Raw genomic sequence first — 19440 nt, forward strand, 5'->3', positions numbered from 1 at the left:
GTTCACTTTTGTCCCAGAACTTTTGTACTCTTGTTTAAGCATTTTTATTCTGCTATTTTGTGCCTTCCCGAACTTAGTAAGGTTCTTGCACTCTGTGAAACTTGTTGCCTAATCATCTTTATCTTATTATTGCTCCCCATATCTCATAGGAAATATTAAAGAGAATATGAAAATATGAGTTAGGTTTACTCTCAAATGAAGTTTGAGTCATTCTGATTCTAGCAAATGCATTAATTCTGTTTGATACCTGCTGTAACATTTCATTGTATTTTGTTATCTTTGACCTCTGAGTCTACTATTGTTAGCCTACATCTCATCCCTTTTTCCACCTAAACTCAGGAAAAAAATAACATAGGGTTCAGATTGTTGTGCGCTTTGGCTGTTGGGGTTATAGAAATTTAATAAAATAAATACATAAATAAGGAGTTCAGAGTAAGACTAGCTGTTTAGGTATTAAATACAGTATTGTCAATATTGTTTGGTTATGATATAAATGAGTAAAGTTGAGACAAAATATTTTGGGGAGTGGATAGGATTCAAAGCAGTTCATGGTTAAACTAGCCAAACACAACAGGGATCAAGAGAAGATCTGACCTAAGGTCAAGTATCTTGTTTTTGGAACTTAAAGGAAATCAATTGTTTAGAAGTGCTAACCAAAGAGCTGAAATAAATATATTATTTCCAGGTAATAGCTGGGAATTTTGGTAAAATTGATAGCCCATCATTAATGAATGCTGATCTTAAGTTCCTTTCTTTGTTAACCACTATGTACCAGCTCATCAGAAATCACACAAATACAGGGACAGATTTCAGGATGAGAACAGCTTTCCTCATCTTGACTTTCCTTGTTCTTCTAGGACAGCTCACAGAAATATCATATGAGTAAGACATTTTATTCTTCTTTTTTTAACAAAGGCATCCTCCTGAAACACTTCGTTAAATGCTTTTTGAAATAAGTTTTGCTTATTTCAACTACCACTTTGTATTTGTGTCTATGTTCTGTGCCCTCATACCATATCTTGTTATCATAGAAACACTGTTTGATATTTTGAAGTAAATATGTTTTTATAAAGACTATATGTCAAGTGTCTGATTTAAATATTTTTTGTCTAGTAGAAATACCTATTGGACCCACAATAAAAAGACAAATTGGACTTCCTTCCCAGGAGATTTTGTATCACCTAGTTAGCTGATAACTTAGCGATATCTAAATACCGGGGATATGAAACTTTCTCCCAGAGGTGAATGGGACAAGGGGGTGGCAGAAAGAGTGAGAGAGAAAAGAGGGGAGCCCCACTCACTTTTGGCTTTGGCCCTATCCACTGCCAGCATATGTTCCCTGACAAATTAGTCATAAGGTAATGAAGCCCTCAACATGAAGATGGTTCCCCATCCCTGCTCTACATGCAGGAGAGGGGCGCTACCAATTTATATATTGCTTTATAAATTATTTTTTACCTTCATTTGATTTACTTATCAAGGGTGGCCATGTGTCCTCTTTTACAGAGGGCAGTCCTCTATTTGAAGGGCTGCCCTGTCCAAGTTCAGTTTGAAGATAAAGGACCATAAGAACTGTTGCTCATCGACACATAGCACCTGGATAGCAGGCTGAACAGGCAATCACACAGGTCACCTGGCCACAGTCTTCCACACTTTAGTGAGACTTGCTGTATTTCTATTTAAATTATAATAATTATTTCTAAAGTTTCACATATACATATAAATTAGCATAGGCAAATCACATACAGATTTGTGTCCTCTTTTTGGGTGATGCGTTTCCTTTTTTTTGGCAATTCATTTGTGGCCACGCTATATCTTTCCCTGTCCTTTCTCCTTCTCCCTAAGAGATGGCTACGATGATACTCCTGCTGGGGCAATTCTCCTTAGGCCAGGCTGTGACCCAATTGTGGCTTACAATTTATCACTTACGGCCCATGGAACTGAGGCCAAGCTCACAGTGGATTCAGCAGAGCTCTGCCTGTTGCATGGTCCACCTGACATCCCACCCAGCATGACAACAATGATGCTGCATTGAAAAACTCAGAAATACCACAGGCTGGACTTCCGGTCGGAGCCAATGTCGCCCTGGCAGCTTTCTGCGGAGTGTCCGTGGGACGCTATCTCAAACAGCTTTTAAAAGGTTGAAAAACCTTTTTATCTTCCCCTGGAACTAAAAGGGGAAGCAAGAGTACCATCTGGATGAAATCTTGGAAGAGTAGCTCATTTTCCAGAGCAGCAGAAGAGCTGGGCTCCGAGGTTAGTTTTTCGGAGCAAAGACATCGACTCAAAGCTGTTTTGAAACTCCTATCTAATTAGGAGAACACAGGGCTGATGAGTACAAATGTAGATTTTTAGTGTTTATGGATTAGACAATACCAGCAATACTTGAGGACCTGCAAAATCTGTTTAAGAAGAAGGATGGCAATATCAAAGGGAAGGAAAAAAGGAAAGGGACCACCGCAGACCCCCCCCACACACACACCTCCCTTGGCAAAGTCTTCTAGAAGTGATGGAAATATAGAGGAGCTGCTTGCTTTGATAAAAACTTTGTCTCTTCAACTGTCAGAACAGGCTAAGAGATTGGATACAATCCAAGATTCCATTACCGCCCTTCAGGGGGCTGTGGACCTAATTAATAGTTCTCTGCAAAAGATGGAGGCAAAAGTTAATGACCTGCAAGATCATGTATCAGCTCAAGAGATTACAATGAAAGCTTCTTATAATGTCCTGTCTACTAGAATCTCACAACTGGAAGCATTTACACAAAGAGCGAACCTACGCATTATTGGCATCAAAGAATTACCCACTGATGTAAGCCTGTCTAAATTCTTGGATAAATTCCTGCATGAACTACTTGCTTTGCCATCTAATTATTTACTTGACACTGAGCATGCATTCTGTGTTCCAAGTCCGGTGCATAGCGTTAAAGGGACTGCTGTTACTGTTATAGTTCAGTTTGAAAGAGTTTCTACAAAAAAATTACATCCTGTGCTTGGCAAGAGAGAGAGGAGAGCTTCTTTGGGGGTCAAAACAAGATAAAGTTATGATATTTCTGGATTACACTAAATAAATTGTTGATAAAAGAAGGCAATTCACTAAGTGAGAAATCGACAAATGAATTTACAATATCACATAAAATACCCTGCCACGTTTTGCATTCTCGTTGAAGGCCAAATGAAAAAGTTTTTAAATCATGAAATGGTGGAAGCTTGGCTTGTTCGTAAAGCACAGTAGACATCTTCTTCAGTCCCATCAGCTGGGAATGTATAAACAATTATCGCTTGTTGGTTTGTTTGGGTTATAAGATCCGGGCACTATGTCGGAGATGATAGTTTATATATATCTGTTTTTTTCCCCGTCCATTTTCTCTTAACTCCATATATATATATACACATACACATACATACATATATAATAGACATGATATACTGTATATAAAATTCTGGTTTGTGGGTGAATAGAAATGTACACACTCATATATATATTTAGAAATGATACTATCTAAAATATAGATAGTATAAATATACTAGTGATTGTTGTTGATTTTTTTTCTTTTATCCTTAATAATTTTCTTCTTTTTCTTTTAATTATTATGAGTATTATTATTATTATTTTGAGACTATGATTAGTAATATTCCTGGTTGGTTGATTTTAGCTTTATCATTATATGTTAGCTGAAAAGAATTTTATGGCTGGGGAAAATTTATAGCCTGTTTATTTGCTATAAATCTGAGGATATGTTACTAAAATAAAATAGATTACCTAGGCTGTACTGAATTGTAATATTGGCAATGGTATAATCTTTTAAGTAGAGTGATACTTGAACTTTATGTGTAATATGTAAGTTTTTTTTCTTTTCTCTTAATACTTTTTCTGGTTCCCTTTGTTTTCCTGTTCTTTCATCTTTTGCCTTCTCTTCTCTTCTCTTCTCTTCTCTTCTCTTCCCTTTTTTTTGTGTGTGTGGCTTTTTTGGTTGTTGCTGTGTCCTCAAGAATACTGTAATGTTGGAATGGTGATTATGTTGTTGGTATTCTTTATTTCATTTATAAGGATAAAAAGTAGAATAAAAATTAAGTAAAAAAAAAAAATACCACAGGCCGGAAAACTGAGGGCTACACACAATAGCTCCTAGATGTCAACAGAGGACTCCCCGGGAGAGGGGGAACACATAATAACCTCTTTATCTCAGTTGCTAATCCCACTGAAGGTTATTAAATAACAGAACGTGCCCCAAATCCAATTTGCTTTTCAGTGCCTTATGTTGGCCTTTGAGACACTGCTTGTCATTAGAACTGCACTGAATATTTGCACAGCCCCTTTCGAAACATATCACACAGCATGAACAATCATCTTCGTTTTGCAAATGAGAAAACATGCTCTGCTCCATACGATCCCCCTCTCCGACCCTCCACTGCTTGAGTCATTTTTATTCCGCCTCCTTTTGGGGTGGAAACAAAGTGCTCACATCAACACCCACACGCTAGTCATGACAGGGCTGAATGTGGAGCTTCACGTTTTCAACACTTCCATTTCAGAGCTTGCTCAAAAAAGGCAGCAGAGCAGAGCTAAGCAAGTCCTGGGCCCAAAAGATAGGCAAGGGCCCCGCCACACTCAGCAGAGCTATCAGGCCCCATTAAGTTCAGTGTGGCTTACACCCATGTAGGTGTGTCAAGGGTTACAGGCTTACAGCACAATCTTACTTCTACTCAGAAGTAAGTTGTAGCTTTCCTGGGGGCTGCGAGGAAGCAGTAAAACACAAGTTAAGCTACAAAAACAAGACTCCCCACCCCCTACTCCTTTGCACACATGCCAGGGAGGTGCTCCCTCGATTCAAACCACATGTCTGCTATGTAAAGGAGCCCATCCTAATCCCACAAAGAAACCAAAAGCAGAAAACCCTGCTAAGGATGTGGGGGGGTTGCTTAATGTAGAGACACCCTACCATTATTACTATTACTATTATTAAACAACTGAGCAGGATTTTGAGGTCCCTCGGAAGCGGCACCCTCAGTTCATCCTTCCCCCAACCTCCAAAGTGGAATAGCTGGTGGTTCATGCAGACCAAGAATACTCTCATGTTGCCTCTGATCTTCTTGGATGCTCTGTGCAAAGTGCTCTGTGCAAAGTGCTCTGAATCAACAGAGGACATTGATTCTGAGCTTAGTGGGGTGTGGGATCAGATCTGTCTCCCTTTGTTGCAGAGAGGCATTTTACCCTCTTCTCCCTCCAATTGGCCTGCAATCGAGAAATGTACTCAAGCATTTACATGGCAGTCATGTGGTTTGAATAAAGGAAAGTCCTTGTTTGACAAGTTCACAGCGCTACATCGGCATTACGCACTGCCGATATGGCACTATTAACTTTTATGACTAGCTTATCTTCAACCTTTTTGAAAGTGGGATAAAGGGGGAAATGTGCAGGAAATGACCTGGAGGTCGATGACATTGTGTAAAGGACCTGCAAACCTTAGTGAGTGACCAATCACGACCATTCAATAGATTGCTTGTGTAGAGATACCCATAATAGCAATAACAATAATAATTTGATATATACTGTGTCTTTTTATGAAAAAAATGTACAGCCAAGGTGGCCAACAGTAATAAAACTAACATTAAAATAAAACTAGTTGAAACAATAATAAAAACAAACAGATTAAAAACACAATTTAAAAACAAAATTAAAAGCAGAACAATAAAAGAAATAAAAACAGCACCCAACCCAGTAGAACCTGCTTCAGCAATAGACCAGCTTATGTGCCAAAGGCTTGAATAAAAATTTGCCTGCTGGTGAGAGGACAGCAGGGAGGGAGCCAACCTAGCCTCCCTTTGGGAGGGAGTTCCAGAGCTTGGGAGCAGTCAACGAGAAGGCCCTCTTTTGCATCCACACCAAATATGCCTCCAAAGGTGGGGGGACTGACAGAAGGGCCTCTCCGGAAGATCTTAAAACCTGGGCAGCTCGTATGGGAGAATGCGGTCTTTCACTTTTTCTCTAGAGTAGTGGCTCCTCTAGCACTTGGAGGATTTTAAGAGGGGGAGGTGGGGGAAGGATCTTCTCCCAGAGAAAGTTTCTATCTAGGAAACTGCTGGAGCAGGGCACTATCACACAATGCTATCATGTCCCTCCTGCTTCGAAGACCAGTGCTCAGTTTTGCCAGCAGTGGGACTGACCGGGTTGGATGTTTTGGACCATTGGACAGGATCCTGTTACTTTCCAAATAAAATTCCTTTAAAAAAAAAACAGAGCTGCAGCTTACCTACCGTTAAACCATTGGAGCCAGGAACACCTGGGATACCCCGCTGGCCTTCTTGGCCCTGGAAGACAAGCAGAAGACAAAAAGCGAATCAGAAAACCAGGCAAAACTGGAAGGTGCTGGCATCTGTAAGAGCAGCAAAATAATGGCAAAAAGGGGACTGTATACTTACCGGTGGGCCAGTGATGCTGGCACCTGGAGGCCCAGTAGGGCCTATGACACCCTTAGGACCTGGGGAGCCCTGTACAAAACAACAGCAACAGTGTTATATCCAAGCTGAAAACATTCTGCAGGCATGCGCATGCGCAAGCACAAGCCAAGCCAATATGAATATTCAGGGCTCAAACTGAGCTCCATCCTATTTACAGGTCATCCTAGCAACGAGGCATGTGCAAAATGTACTTCTTCTGTTTCACTGCAATGTCCATCTTTCCATATGTTGGCATGGCATGGTGGAGGCACATATTTACAAAAGTAGTTGTGTGATTTTTGTCAAGTGGATCCTTCATTATTATTGCATATCCTATCTTCATTTTTATTTGCACTTGTGCATCACCATACTCCCATATTTGAAAGGAAAGAGTCTAGTACAGATCTGAATAATTTATTGTGTATCACAAATGCAATTGATTTACTTAAGCAGTACCTTGAGCAATAAACCTCTGCTTTCCTGCTGAATCAATCTCATGGTAGCTTTCACAAACCTGCTGCCTATTTGGGACATTTACCTGCAGCAATGAATATGCAGGTTTGGGAGTAGGCAATCATTTATGTGATTTATATACTTTGGGAGTAGGTAATCATGGTTAATCACAGTATCTTGATTTCATTATTATTACTATTACTATTATTATTATTAACAACAGTTATAGGACACCCTACAACAAAATTCTCAGAGAGCTCACAGCAAGAAAACCATTTAAAATTCAATAACCATAAAAACAATAACAAAAGTCAGTGCTTGCCGAAACCCCACCTGCCCTTTTGCAACTTCTTAGTTTCCCTTAGTTTCCCCTTCATGGATCACTGCCTTGTTGTGGCGAAGGGGCTTGCGTAACTCAGTGAAGCCATAAGCTATGCCGTGCAGGGCCACCCAAGACGGACAGGTCATGGCGGAGAGTTCTGACAAAATGTGGTCCACTGGAGAAGGAAATGGCAACCCACTCCAGTATTCTTGCCAAGAAAACCCCATGGAACGTATCACAAGGCTAAAAGAGAAGACGCTGGAAGATGAGCCCCTCAGGTCGGAAGGTGTCCAATATACTACTGGGGATGAGCAGAGGGTATTTCCAAGTAGCGCCAGAAAGAGTGAAGCGGCTGGGCCAAAGCCGAAAGGACACTCAGCTGTAGATATGTCTGTCGGTGAAAAGAAAATCCGATGCTGTAAAGAGGCAGAGGAACTAGAGATCAAATCGCCAACATTCGCTGGATCATGGAGAAAGCAGGAGAATTCCAGAAAAACATGTATTTCTGCTTCATTGACTACGCTAAAGCCTTTGATTATGTGGATCACAACAAACTGTGGCAAATTCTTAAAGTGATGGGAGTACCAGACCTCCTTACCTGTCTCCTGAGAAACCTGTACGAGGATCAAGAAGCAACAGTAAAAACCAGACATGGAACAACCGATTGGTTCAAAATTGGGAAAGGAGTATGACAAGGCTGCATATTGTCGCCCTGCTTATGTAACTTATATGCAGAGTACATCATGAGAAACACCGGGCTGGATGAATCACAGGTCGGAATTAAGATTGCCGGGAGAAATATCAACAACCTCCAATATGCAGACGATACCACCCTAATGGCAGAAAGCAAAGAGGATCTAAACAGCCTCTTGTTGAGGGTGAAAGAGGAGAATGCAAAGCTGGTTTGAAACGCAACATTAAAAAAACTAAGATCATGGCATCTGGCCCCATCACTTCCTGGCATATAGAAGGGGAAGAAATGGAAGCTGTGACAGATTTTATTTTCTTGGGCTCCAAGATCACTGCAGACGGTGACTGCAGCCATGAAATTAAAAGATGCTTGCTCGTTGGGAGGAAAGCTATGGCAAACCTAGACAGCATAGTAAGAAGCAGAGACATCACCTTGCTGACAAAGGTCCGTCTAATCAAAGCTATGGTTTTCCCAGTAGTAATGTATGGCTGTGAGAGCTGGACTATAAGGAAGGCTGAGCGCCGAAGAATTGATGCTTTCGAACTGTGGTGCTGGAGAAGACTCTTACGAGTCCCCTGGACTGCAAGGAGGTCAAATCAGTCAATCCTAAAGGAAATCAACCCTGAGTGCTCATTGGAAGGACAGATACTGAAGCTGAAGCTCAAACATTTTGGCCACCTAATGCGAAGAGAAAACTCTCTGGAAAAGACCCTGCTGCTGGGAAAGACTGAAGGCAAAAGGAGAAGGGGACGGCAGAGGATGAGATGGCTAGATAGCATCACCCATGAAATGAATATGAACTTGAGCACGCTTAGGGATGTCAGAGAATTTCTCCACAAATCTCGGGGAGGCTGAATGCCAGCGCATTCGGCCCCCCGAAATTGGTGGAGAAATGGTCTCCCCCCCCCCCCCCCCCGGGATGGGACTTACCTTGCTCGAATGTCCCTGGTGGCGGCGGCTCTGGTTCGCCGCCATTTCCAAGTAAAACAAAAACAAACAAACGTAATAGGCTACGTAAAGATTTACGTAGCCTATCACGGCTAGATTTTTAAAAAAACACCGTGACAGACTACGTAAATCTTTATGTAGCCTATCACGGCTGACTTTGAAAAAAAAAAACGCGTACGCAAATGGTGGCGCCCATGGGCACCGCCATTTGCGTTCCTTATTTTGGCACGTGTAGTCTACGTAAACATTTGCATTGCCCTTATTTTCGCCGTAGTCTACGTAACTGTTTACGTAGACTACACGTGCCAAAATAAGGAACGCAAATGGCGGTGCCCATGGTGCCCATGCCGCCATTTCCGTATGCGCTTTTTTTTTTTAAGTCAACCATGATAGGCTACGTAAACATTTACATAGCCTATCACGGCTGACTGCAGGGACGCAAACGGCGGCGGCTACGGCAGCCACCATTTGCGTCCCGGCAGGAGATGAGGTTTCGCGGCCGGAGGGACAGGGCGCCTCCCCCCCGGCCAGAATTTCAGTGGGAGGGACAGAGCACCTCCCCCCACCGCGAAGCAAGCTTTGGGATCAGGTAAGTGACTTTCGTCCATCCCTAAACATGCTCCGGGAGAGAGCGCAGGACAGGAAGGCCTGGCGTGTTATGGTCCATGGGGTCACGAAGAGTCGGACACGACTGAACGACTGAACAACAACAACAAGTTTCCCTGTGAAAGAAGCAGTCGTTTTTCTGCCTCTTTCGCAGGGATGTTGAGAATTTCAGAGAAATTTCTGAGGGTGCAGAGCTTCAGTGCTTACCTTACTGTAAGGAGGGGGTTGAGGGTGGTGGTGGTGGTGGTATGAGCACTCTATTTTACCTGTTGTGTCCTTGAAGCCTCCCTGGCTGCTTTAGCTCTCTGAAAAGCTCCCTAGAGGACATAACCAGGACTCCCTCCCTTGGGCTTCCCTCTGCAGCTGCCTTCTGAGTGCCTGAAAGCTGAGTGAGGAGTTATTGTTGCTGTTGTTGTTTCTAAAAGGACTCTTAACAATAACAAAGCAAAAACAGAACAAACTCAACCCTCACCCAGCTTCCAGGCACTCAGCAGGCAGCAGCACTGGAAAGCCCCAAGGGAGGAAGTCCTGACTAAGGTAAGCACTGAAGCTCTGCACGCTGAGAAATTTCTCTGAAATTCTTACCCCTTCCCACAATTTTCAGGTTCAATTTCTTTTCATCCTTACCTCCAAAGAATGGTGAAAAATAAATAGACTGAAAATGCTAATAAAAGTTTAATATAGTATAAAAACACAAGTTGCAGAGAATAAAAACTGCTTAACACAAGACACACTCAAAGGTCTGGAAAATTCAAAAAGGTCTTTGCCTGGTGCTGGAATGACACCAAAATAGGTGCCAGGTGGGCCTCTCTCTTCAGGACATTCCACAGCAATGAATTACTGGAAATACGTGGTTTGATGTTGTTGGTGGCAGAAGATGCTCCAGTAGTTCCAAGCATTACAGGGAAAAAAACAGCTAAGGCCCAGTGTGGCCTATGCTGGAATTCCTAATAACTGTTCTCTTGGGCACAAATCATGGGATATATGAAGTATCATTTGCAAAGGACGCATCTTCCAGACTCCTAGATCAGTGAAAGGAAATATGGGATAGTTGCTGCTGGTAGGGATGGGAGAACGAGGGATGCTTGAGTTTGCCAAGATTTTCTGAACTCCACTTCGAACCTCAGTTTGCCTCATTCTTGTTTGTGACCTGTTTGTTATTTTCGTTTGAATAGGAAAGGTGTGAGTTTCCGTGCACATTCAGAGGCACGCACTTTCCCCCATTGACTAAAGCATGAAAATGTGAACAGTATGGAAATGTGAACAGTATGGAAGTGAAGCACTTTACTACTGAAATTAGCCTAGGAGTAAACTATTGATGTTTGAAAAGATAGATGTGAATGCAGTGAGATTTTATCAAATTCAACGTTCACCAGGCACAATTCACAGGAAATGAATGAGAAATTGAAGTTGAATCAATCACACTTCCGCAAGCTGCTAGATGCCAAATCTTCCTCCCCTGCCCAACAGCAAATTATATAATTCACATACAAATGCTCACCTTTGCACCCTTTTCCCCAACATTTCCTGATGGACCTCGAGGTCCCGGCGGTCCCTGTGGAACAGGAAAAGAGAATTACAGCATGAATGAAAGGGACAGGGAGAATCATAGAATCATAGAATAGGAGGGTTGGAAGGGGCCTACAAGGCCATCGAGAACAGACTTAGGTGCTGGAAAAATTAGGATATATTGGTGGCAAAACCATGTCTTACCACACTTTTGTCTATCATGTTAGGAGTTTGTAAGGCCTATAGAAAAAGTGAAGTTGCCACTGAATTTTGTTGCCATATACTTTGAAGACTCACAAAAATGTTAATGCAGTTGCTGGTGTAGTTATGCTCTGGTTGCCATCATTTGGCACAACATGACCAGGTGAAGGATCTTGAAGGTCCTACCAGCAATGGGCGAAGTTGATAAAACCTGGGACTAGAGCTGCCAGCAAATTTTCACCTAAAGTGAAATTCCAAGGCAAATTTGGAGGTCCCTGCATAAGACCTACTCTCTCATAATACTAGAACCCGAGGTCATTCCATAAAGCTGAATGGGGGCAAATTCAGGACAGATAAAAGGAAGTCCTTCTTCACACAGTGCATAGTTAAACTATGGGTGCCGCCCAGAGACCTCTTGCTGCTTACTGTACGAATGCTGGACCAGGTAGGCCGTTAGTCTGATCAGTGCAGGGCTCTTCTTATGTTCTATGTATATCCCTAGGCAGAAAATCTGACCCTTATTAAAAAACACACACACCCCAGCTGGAGTAAGCTACCACAGCCAGGGCTTAAAATGCATAGATATATTGTTTAATATCTGTGTTGCTTATTATTCAGTTGTAAGCTGGTGGGAAGGGCCCTGTCATTTTTATTTTTGCACAGCACTTCATTTTCTTAGGTGGCTTAATATACCACAACAACAACAATTAATATTCCTATCCTGCTCTATGCCAGGAGGGATGTATAAGTCTTCTTAGAAAGCTACAGGAGAGCATCCAAATTCTGGAGTTCTTGGAAGCATCAACATGATCAGCTGAATGTCCCATCATGTCCAACTTACTCAACAGCTCCCCGACACCAAAAATAAAATAGCCCCAGTCTTCACGAACCAAACACTAGCTTCTTTCAGACATCAACACAATCAAATGTCAGGAAAAGGAGGGGACTGTCCTTCCCTGGTCAACAGAGGCCTGCAGAATAAAAGTCATGAGATACAGGCTGGAGTTTCACAGAGCAGGCAGAAGCTTGCAGGGATTAGCAGCTGGATGTCTGTAGCAGGCTTGGTGAAGGGCAGGTAGCAGAACATTGCCCGTAGGACCTCAGGCAGCTCCAGGAAAGACAACCTGCTTTGATAACTGCCAGACATTCAAACTGAGTCCTTTATGCATTATTTAGTCCAGGTCCTTGTGTCTGAGCCAAGCCCCACCTCTCTCCAACGAGGAGTAACTCCTTAAAATACGACCATACTGTATTGTGGAGCACCCTAGGGCTCTTTTGGCGCTGTGTCATTTCTTGGCAAGCTCTTGGGAATCTCAGACAAGGGGAAATAGCTGGAGTCTGGGGCAGATGGTGGAACAACCAACTGGGGTAGTGCCTGTTCTAGGTTTTGTGGTGGTCTTTGGGCAAGATGTCCTCAGTGGGTCCACTTCCTCCTGATCTCTTTCACTGCTGCCTATTCCTTTCCCCTTTCTCTTTCTCTCTAGGCCTGATTCACACCACTGCCCAGAGAGAGAAGGGGCAAGGCAAGTGTCGGCTACTATTTCTTCTCTTTGCTTTCAACATTGTTTGCATCCTTGGAGAGGGAAGATGAACAGGCAGCAACACCAATGAACAGCAGGGCCAAAAGGATTCTGGGTATCAGCAGTGGGGCCAGGGGCCTTGGGGCCAAAGACCTTGGAGCCAAAGACCTCCCCCCCTCCCAAATGACCACTCAGAAAGCAGCAGGTGTTGAGGGTATCAGGGCAGCAAAAGCAAACTCCACTTTATTCCTGAAGTCATGGCAGTGACAGGATTTAAATGTGCTTAAAATGCAAAACTGCACATGCTGGGAGTATTTTTCTTTTCTTTGCAGGGTTGGCAATAGGGATGTACGAAAGTTCTGCCACAGATCTCGGGGAGGCCGAATGCCAGCGCATTTGGCCCCCCGAAATTGGTGGCGGAACGGCCCCCGGCCCCCCGCCCCCCCCCCCGGGACGGGACTTACCTTAGGCAGATCTTCCTGGCAGCGGCGGCGGCTCCGGCGGCAGTTCGGCGGTGGCTGCGGCGGCCGGTCTTCTGACCGGCTGCCGCCGCCACCATTTCCAGGTAAAAAAACCACCAAAAAACAAAAAAACATGATAGGCTACGTAAAGATTTATGTAGCCTATCACGGCTAGATTTTAAAAAAACACCGTGATAGGCTACATAAATATTTACTTAGCCTATCACGGCTGATTTAAAAAAAAAAAGCACGTACGCAAATGGCGGTGCCTGTGGGCGCCGCCATTTCCATTCCTTATTTTGGCACATCTTAGTCTACGTAAACATTTATGTAGACTAAGACGGCGAAAATAAGGGGAACGCAAATAGCGTAGACGCTACGCTATTTGCGTTCCCCTTATTTTCGCCATCTTAGTCTACGTAGACTAAGACGTGCCAAAATAAGGAACGCAAATGGCGGCGCTTATGGGTGCCACCATTTGCATACGTGCGTTGTTGTTGTTTTTTTTAATCAGCCGTGATAGGCTACGTAAACATTTACGTAGCCTATCATGGCTGACTGCAGGGACGCAAACGGCGGCGGCTATGGCTGCCGCCATTTGCGTCCCTGCTAGTCAGCGGCCGGATGTCTGGCTGCTGGCGGAGCCGGCCGGCAGCTCTGCAGAATCCCTGCAGAGCGGAGCCGGCCAGCCAGGATTCCGGGGGGGAGGAACGGAGCGCCTCCCCCCCCGCCAGGATTCCGGGGGGAGGGACGGAACGCCTCCCCCCCAGCATCAGCATAATCCGCGGAAAGGTAAGTACCTTTCGTACATCCCTAGTTGGCAAACATTCTAACATATTAGGAAACAGCACCCCCATAAGACCATTAAGTCCAGGGTCTAAAATTACCTAACTGCACCAATCAGCGGAAGCCTTAGCAGGTTCTCTACAATGTCAATCCCTGACACCAGCCCTGCTCAGGAAGCTCCAGTTTCCAGCTCAGCTGTCCTGAGCTGCTGGCCCCTGGGTTTCAGTCACCTCCCCTCATGGCTGCTCCTCTCTGGAATGAACTGCTAGGACATCAGGGCTACGTGGGTCCTCTGAGGCTGCATCTTCCAGGTGAGTACTGATTTTCAAATTGTATTGGGTATCCATGGAGTCAGTGTCTGACTTGTGGTGGGGTGCGGCTGGTATGACAGAGATTTACTGTTACGGACCTGTCTATTTGTGGTCAAAGAGGGTGGGGCAACATGGTAGGTACTTACAGGATTACCCGGTGAGCCTTTCTGCCCAGGTTCTCCCTGAGAAACAGGAGAGAAGAGTTTGAGTGGTTATTCTAATTGCAATGCCTAGCAGGGGCAACCACTGCCACATGCAAAAAGTGGAGATACTTACTTCTGGACCTTGGCTGCCTATCCCAGGGGGACCAGGCTCCCCCTGGAAAAATACAAGCGGCAGGTTAGTGGAAACATGGCAGCCTCAAATCCACTCCATTAATGAAACCCACCTAGGCCATAGCTATTTAGACACTTTTCATAGAGCAGTCTGATTTATTGCTCCTTCTTCCCTCCTCGACCTGTGATTTTATGTCCCATCATCCCGCACCTCTGCTCCATGCCTTAGCCCAGGGGCGCAAAACCCGTTTTGGCCCCAAGGGCTGCATGTGATGCTGGCTTGGCGGACAGCGCTGCATGCAAATGTGCACACACTTATACATGCAGGCACTCTCTTGCTCTCTCACACACACATGCACAAACAGATCCCAGCGATCCTGATACAGATATACCTAGCAGCAGCAGGGAAAGAGCAACTTGTATGAGGATCTCTGGGGGAGGGAGTGGAGAATACAGGTGCAGGGGAGTGGGATATGGTAGTGGTGGGGGGGTCAGGACACCCATGGGGGCTGCCCTAAAGGCATGGGTGGGGTCTCATGCAAGACCTCAGGCCACAGGTTGTGCATTCCTGCCTTAACCCCATCCCATTTAAGCCATTCACCATCCCATCCGCTGGGCATTGTTTGCCATAGAGGTGTCATGGAGCACTTTGTGCAGTTGCTTAGCGACAGCAACTCACTCTTCCTTTCATCCCTTGCCCTGCGCCTAGAGAGAGGATTTAAACCAGTGCCTGGGAGGAAGCTGTGCCATCTGTTCAAGCTGGCGACATACCTTTGAATCCCCATCCAGCACTGACTCTTACTCACCTGTAACCCCTTCAAGCCAGGGGGTCCCTGAATTCCTGGGAGTCCTGGTTTTCCCTGGGGACATGCAGAAGAATTAGCCCAAATGATTTAGATCCTTCCCCAGAAGACACTCAATGCTGTTTGCAGAATCACCTCTTAGTCAAAGTTAAAAGAGTATATTTTCTATTCTAATCTCTACATGTTCTCAGCAGGTTGTCAGTGCATGCATAGTTCTGAGACAGGATAGAATGCCAGGGATCAACACTGTTTTGGGGAGCTGGAAACTTTAGGACTTGCTCCCATTTGACATCAGAACATTAGACTTCAAAATAAGTCTGGAAACTTTAGCTGGTGTGATTAATCATTTAGATCAGCCTTCCCCAACCTGGTGCCTTCCAGATATATTGGACTACAACTCCCAACATCCCTCTGAGAGTTGTAGTCTAACACATTTGGAGGGGACCAGTTGGGGAAGGTGGATTGAGACCTTTCAGTGTGGATTTTTAAAAGCATATTGTGAATCAGAAAGTTACTAGCTTTGTGAAACTGACTTAGGTTTGTTTGTTTTTTTACATTTTGTACTGCAAAAAGTAAGAAATATAGGCGTCATGTTCCAGCCCCAGTCTTGTGAAAGGGTGTTCACATCCCGTCTATCACGAACAACCAAAAGATACCAGCACTCTGCACCATGATCACTCAAATTTTGTGCCAAGAAAAGCAGAAGTGTGCAATCTTGTGAATATTTGCATATATTTCCTTAGTCTGCATAATCTATTCTGATTTTGTTTGTTGCAGAAGGGACAATGCCTAAATAGAGGACCTTTTAAATTTTATACCCTACTAATGCAGCCAACTTGCTTCTGACTTCTAGGATTTTACCAGACATTGCCTACAACATTTCAAGTTGGTCTTCATAACCATGAGGGTTAGAAATGTATTTCTTCTTTTAAAATAAAATGAACACAGAGATTTTCAAGAAGCTAAATTCTGAGCCCCAGTAGCAAATTTGACATCTTTTCTGTGGTTGCATAAAATTGTGAGATAAACATAGAATAGGTTCTTGCACATCTCTTGACTCTGCCAAGGTTGAAGAACAGTGTTTAATTATGAGAAGAGAACCATAGTGCTGTCAATGTCAGTTACCTCACAAATCACCAGTTAGATTCATGAACCTAATAGGATATTAGCATAGCTTACTTTGCAGCTTTGATGAAAACAACAAAGATGACTTTTCTTTCTCTAACTTAGGAATGGTAGCTTCTAAAATTATAATTATTTGACATCCTCATACTTAACAGACACGGTCACCTTTATTCAAAGGAAATTCTTTACAGTGATTCTTTATGGAGGTGCTGCAATATGTAAATCAAATCAGTTAATTAAAGGAATAAAAAACCAGGCAGTTAACACCATGCCATCAAATAAAATTGAATGGCAGCAGGTTCCTGGCAGATGAAAGGAAGTACTTCTTCATACAATGCATAATTAACTTATGAAAGTCGTTACTGAAAGCTGTGATGATTACTTTTGATATCGTAAAGGATTAGACACATTCATGGAGAAGAAGAGGTCTATCAACAGCTTTTAGCTATGATAGGTATATGGCACCTCCATGAACAGAGGCAGTGTGTCAAAGTCCCAGATGCTGGTGGGAGTGTGTGTGTCTGGGAGGGAAACAGGAGAAGGGCATCATTGTTATGCCTGCTTGTGACACCCATACATATCTGACTGGCCATCAAGACATTTCTAAAATATCATTCACCAGTTGACAATTCCATTATATCAAGGGTGGGGAACTTCTTTCAGCCTGAGGGCCAAATTCAACTTCCGAGAAGCTCTCAGGGGCTGCATTCCAATGGTTGGTGGGGCCAGAGGCACAAGAGATGGGGCCAAAAATATAAAAAATGCTACAGTATTCTAGCTTAAAGCTCTTCCTGCCAGTAACTCAGCCTTAGGAAGAGGCATTTCAGCCTTTTAGAATGGGGAAAAAACCTGCACAAAACCCAGGAAAGCACCTAAGAAGGTTGGGGGGAAGAAGGTGAGGCCAGGTGAAGGGGGCATGGCCATATGGGGAACCCCAAGAGGATGAATTGAGACCCCAGGCCTGAGGTTCCCAACCTCTGTATTATACAAACACACACACGTGTATATATCGGTTTCTAGAGATGCAGTCTGGACTGCTCTGTTTGTTCATGCAAATAACTGAAAATAATGTTAGTGGCAGGGTGATCGTAGTCGGAATATCCGGCCAAATTTTGAATTTAGCATTCAGTCTGATGAGTTTCCCAGTGCATTCTGGATTACGAATTAACTTTTAAGCTACTTACAGGTTTGCCTGGCTGTCCCACGCCTAGAAGTCCACGGTCCCCTTTTGGACCAGGTTTTCCTGGGATTCCTACTGTACCAGAGATGTCTCCATTGAGGATGGGACAGGAGTCACACGCATCACCCTGTAGGCCAGGTTGATGAGGGTGGAGCAAAATGCAGAGAGTGAGAGAGTGTCAGCAAAGAGTAGACAAAGTCAGACCGAACAGGTACACTATCCCTTTATCCCTCACAAGGTTGATCTATTACAGCCTGTGCAAATATTCACTGGCCATGTGAATGGGGGCTGAGGGTGATTGTATCCACTGGCCTTGCCCCCAAATCTCAAAATGTAAAGGTCCTGTTTGCACAGGGGCTTATGTGCACACACCAGAATGTATGATCAATGCTCTGAAAAATGGACAGTCTGCATTATGCATAGGGAGTCTACATGTCTAGGGTGATATCAACAAGACCTTTAAAGCATGGAGGTCTCAGGCAGGGCTAGCAGGCAAGATTCTGACGCCTCCCCCCTCAACACGTTCATAGCAATGCTTGAGGGCCATCTGCATAGCGCTCAGGTTAATACTAATGTATTTGAACCAGCTTGAATTGGTGATGAACTCAAATGGCCCCCAAATTTTGTAGCCCCATTCACAGGTGGCAAATTTCAAGGGCAATTTCTCCAAATTTTTCAGATGGGGGTGCACAAAATTTGGCATCAGGGGAGAGTTTGGTCATCTGTATGGACCCATTCTCTCTGTCTCTCTCTGTCTCTCTCTCTCTCACACACACACACACAAAATTACGTGTGCCAAAAAAAATTGCTTCAAGTTCCTAGTAGTCACATGGTGGTTGTACTACACACAAAAAGTGCCACTCACCTTATCACCTTTGGCCCCCACTGGCCCTCTGACTCCAGGCTCACCAGAAAGGCCAGGTAAACCTGCTGTGCCTGGTATGCCAGGATCCCCTGTGTTTCCTGCATCACCCTAAACAGGATAGAGGACAGATCTGAGGAGACATGGGGACTCCTTTGAGTGTAGTCTTCCTTCTCTCCTGTGGCTCCCTCAGAATAGCAGCCGCCTTATCATAGCAGCAAGCACCATAAAACTAAGGGATACAGACTAAAATGAATGTCTTGTGTGTGTGTGTGTGTGTGTGTGTGTATGCAGCGTGAGCAGGACTGACAGTTTTTCACAAGCCAGTCTGAGCCATGCACTAGAAATTGAGGAAGAAAGTTTGGGGGATTCTCCGGTCTACTGACTAGTCTGACCATGACTAGGCCAAAGCCTGTCTTGTAATTTATACAGGAGGAATTACATGGAGAGTTTTTATTATTTATTTCTCAAATTTATATACCACTTTCCACAAGGGTATCAAAGTGGTGAACATAAAATACAGTGGCATAAAACAACAATAAATACAACAATAAAAACAACACTATACAAATTAATCAGCAATAAAACCACACATTTTACTGTGTGCTACAAACCATAGCTAGCTGGGTCACACTTCAGGCAAAGCCCGTGTAAAGAGATGAGTTTTAAAAACACACCTGAACATCAGAAGTGTGGGGCTCTGTCTAATGGCAATAGGTAAAGTATTTGAGAGGGTGGGTGCTGCTGCAACACTAAAAAATGCTCTATTGCAAGTGCTCCTGAGGCAAATTGCTGTGTTCCACACAGAACAATGCTCAATGGCGAGGAAACCAGCTTAGGTGCTCTATACATGTATTTCTGGCACTACTCTGCACTGAACCACACCAAGAGTCAGTGTGGTGTCATGGCTAGACTGTTGAAGGTGCCAGACTAGGATTTGGGAGTCC

At 44.0% G+C, this 19440-nt stretch overlaps 1 protein-coding gene across 1 annotated transcript in view; it reads right to left on the bottom strand.

Moving 5' to 3' along the window:
* COL16A1 (collagen type XVI alpha 1 chain) overlaps nucleotides 1-19440 on the bottom strand; it is a 162269-nt gene that overhangs the window by 58797 nt on the left and 84032 nt on the right. The window contains exons 32-39 of the mRNA XM_084816361.1: nucleotides 18497-18604; nucleotides 17636-17758; nucleotides 15330-15383; nucleotides 14525-14566; nucleotides 14395-14430; nucleotides 10962-11015; nucleotides 6423-6491; nucleotides 6258-6311 (exon numbers count right to left, since the gene is read on the bottom strand). Of these exons, the coding sequence (XP_084672487.1) occupies nucleotides 6258-6311; nucleotides 6423-6491; nucleotides 10962-11015; nucleotides 14395-14430; nucleotides 14525-14566; nucleotides 15330-15383; nucleotides 17636-17758; nucleotides 18497-18604 (540 nt within the window). The remainder of the gene's footprint in view (nucleotides 1-6257; nucleotides 6312-6422; nucleotides 6492-10961; nucleotides 11016-14394; nucleotides 14431-14524; nucleotides 14567-15329; nucleotides 15384-17635; nucleotides 17759-18496; nucleotides 18605-19440) is intronic.

The sequence above is a fragment of the Heloderma suspectum genome, chromosome 10 (assembly GCF_057233095.1).
Source record: "Heloderma suspectum isolate Gila_16-S chromosome 10, 16-S_ref, whole genome shotgun sequence".
Lineage (NCBI taxonomy): Eukaryota > Metazoa > Chordata > Lepidosauria > Squamata > Helodermatidae > Heloderma > Heloderma suspectum.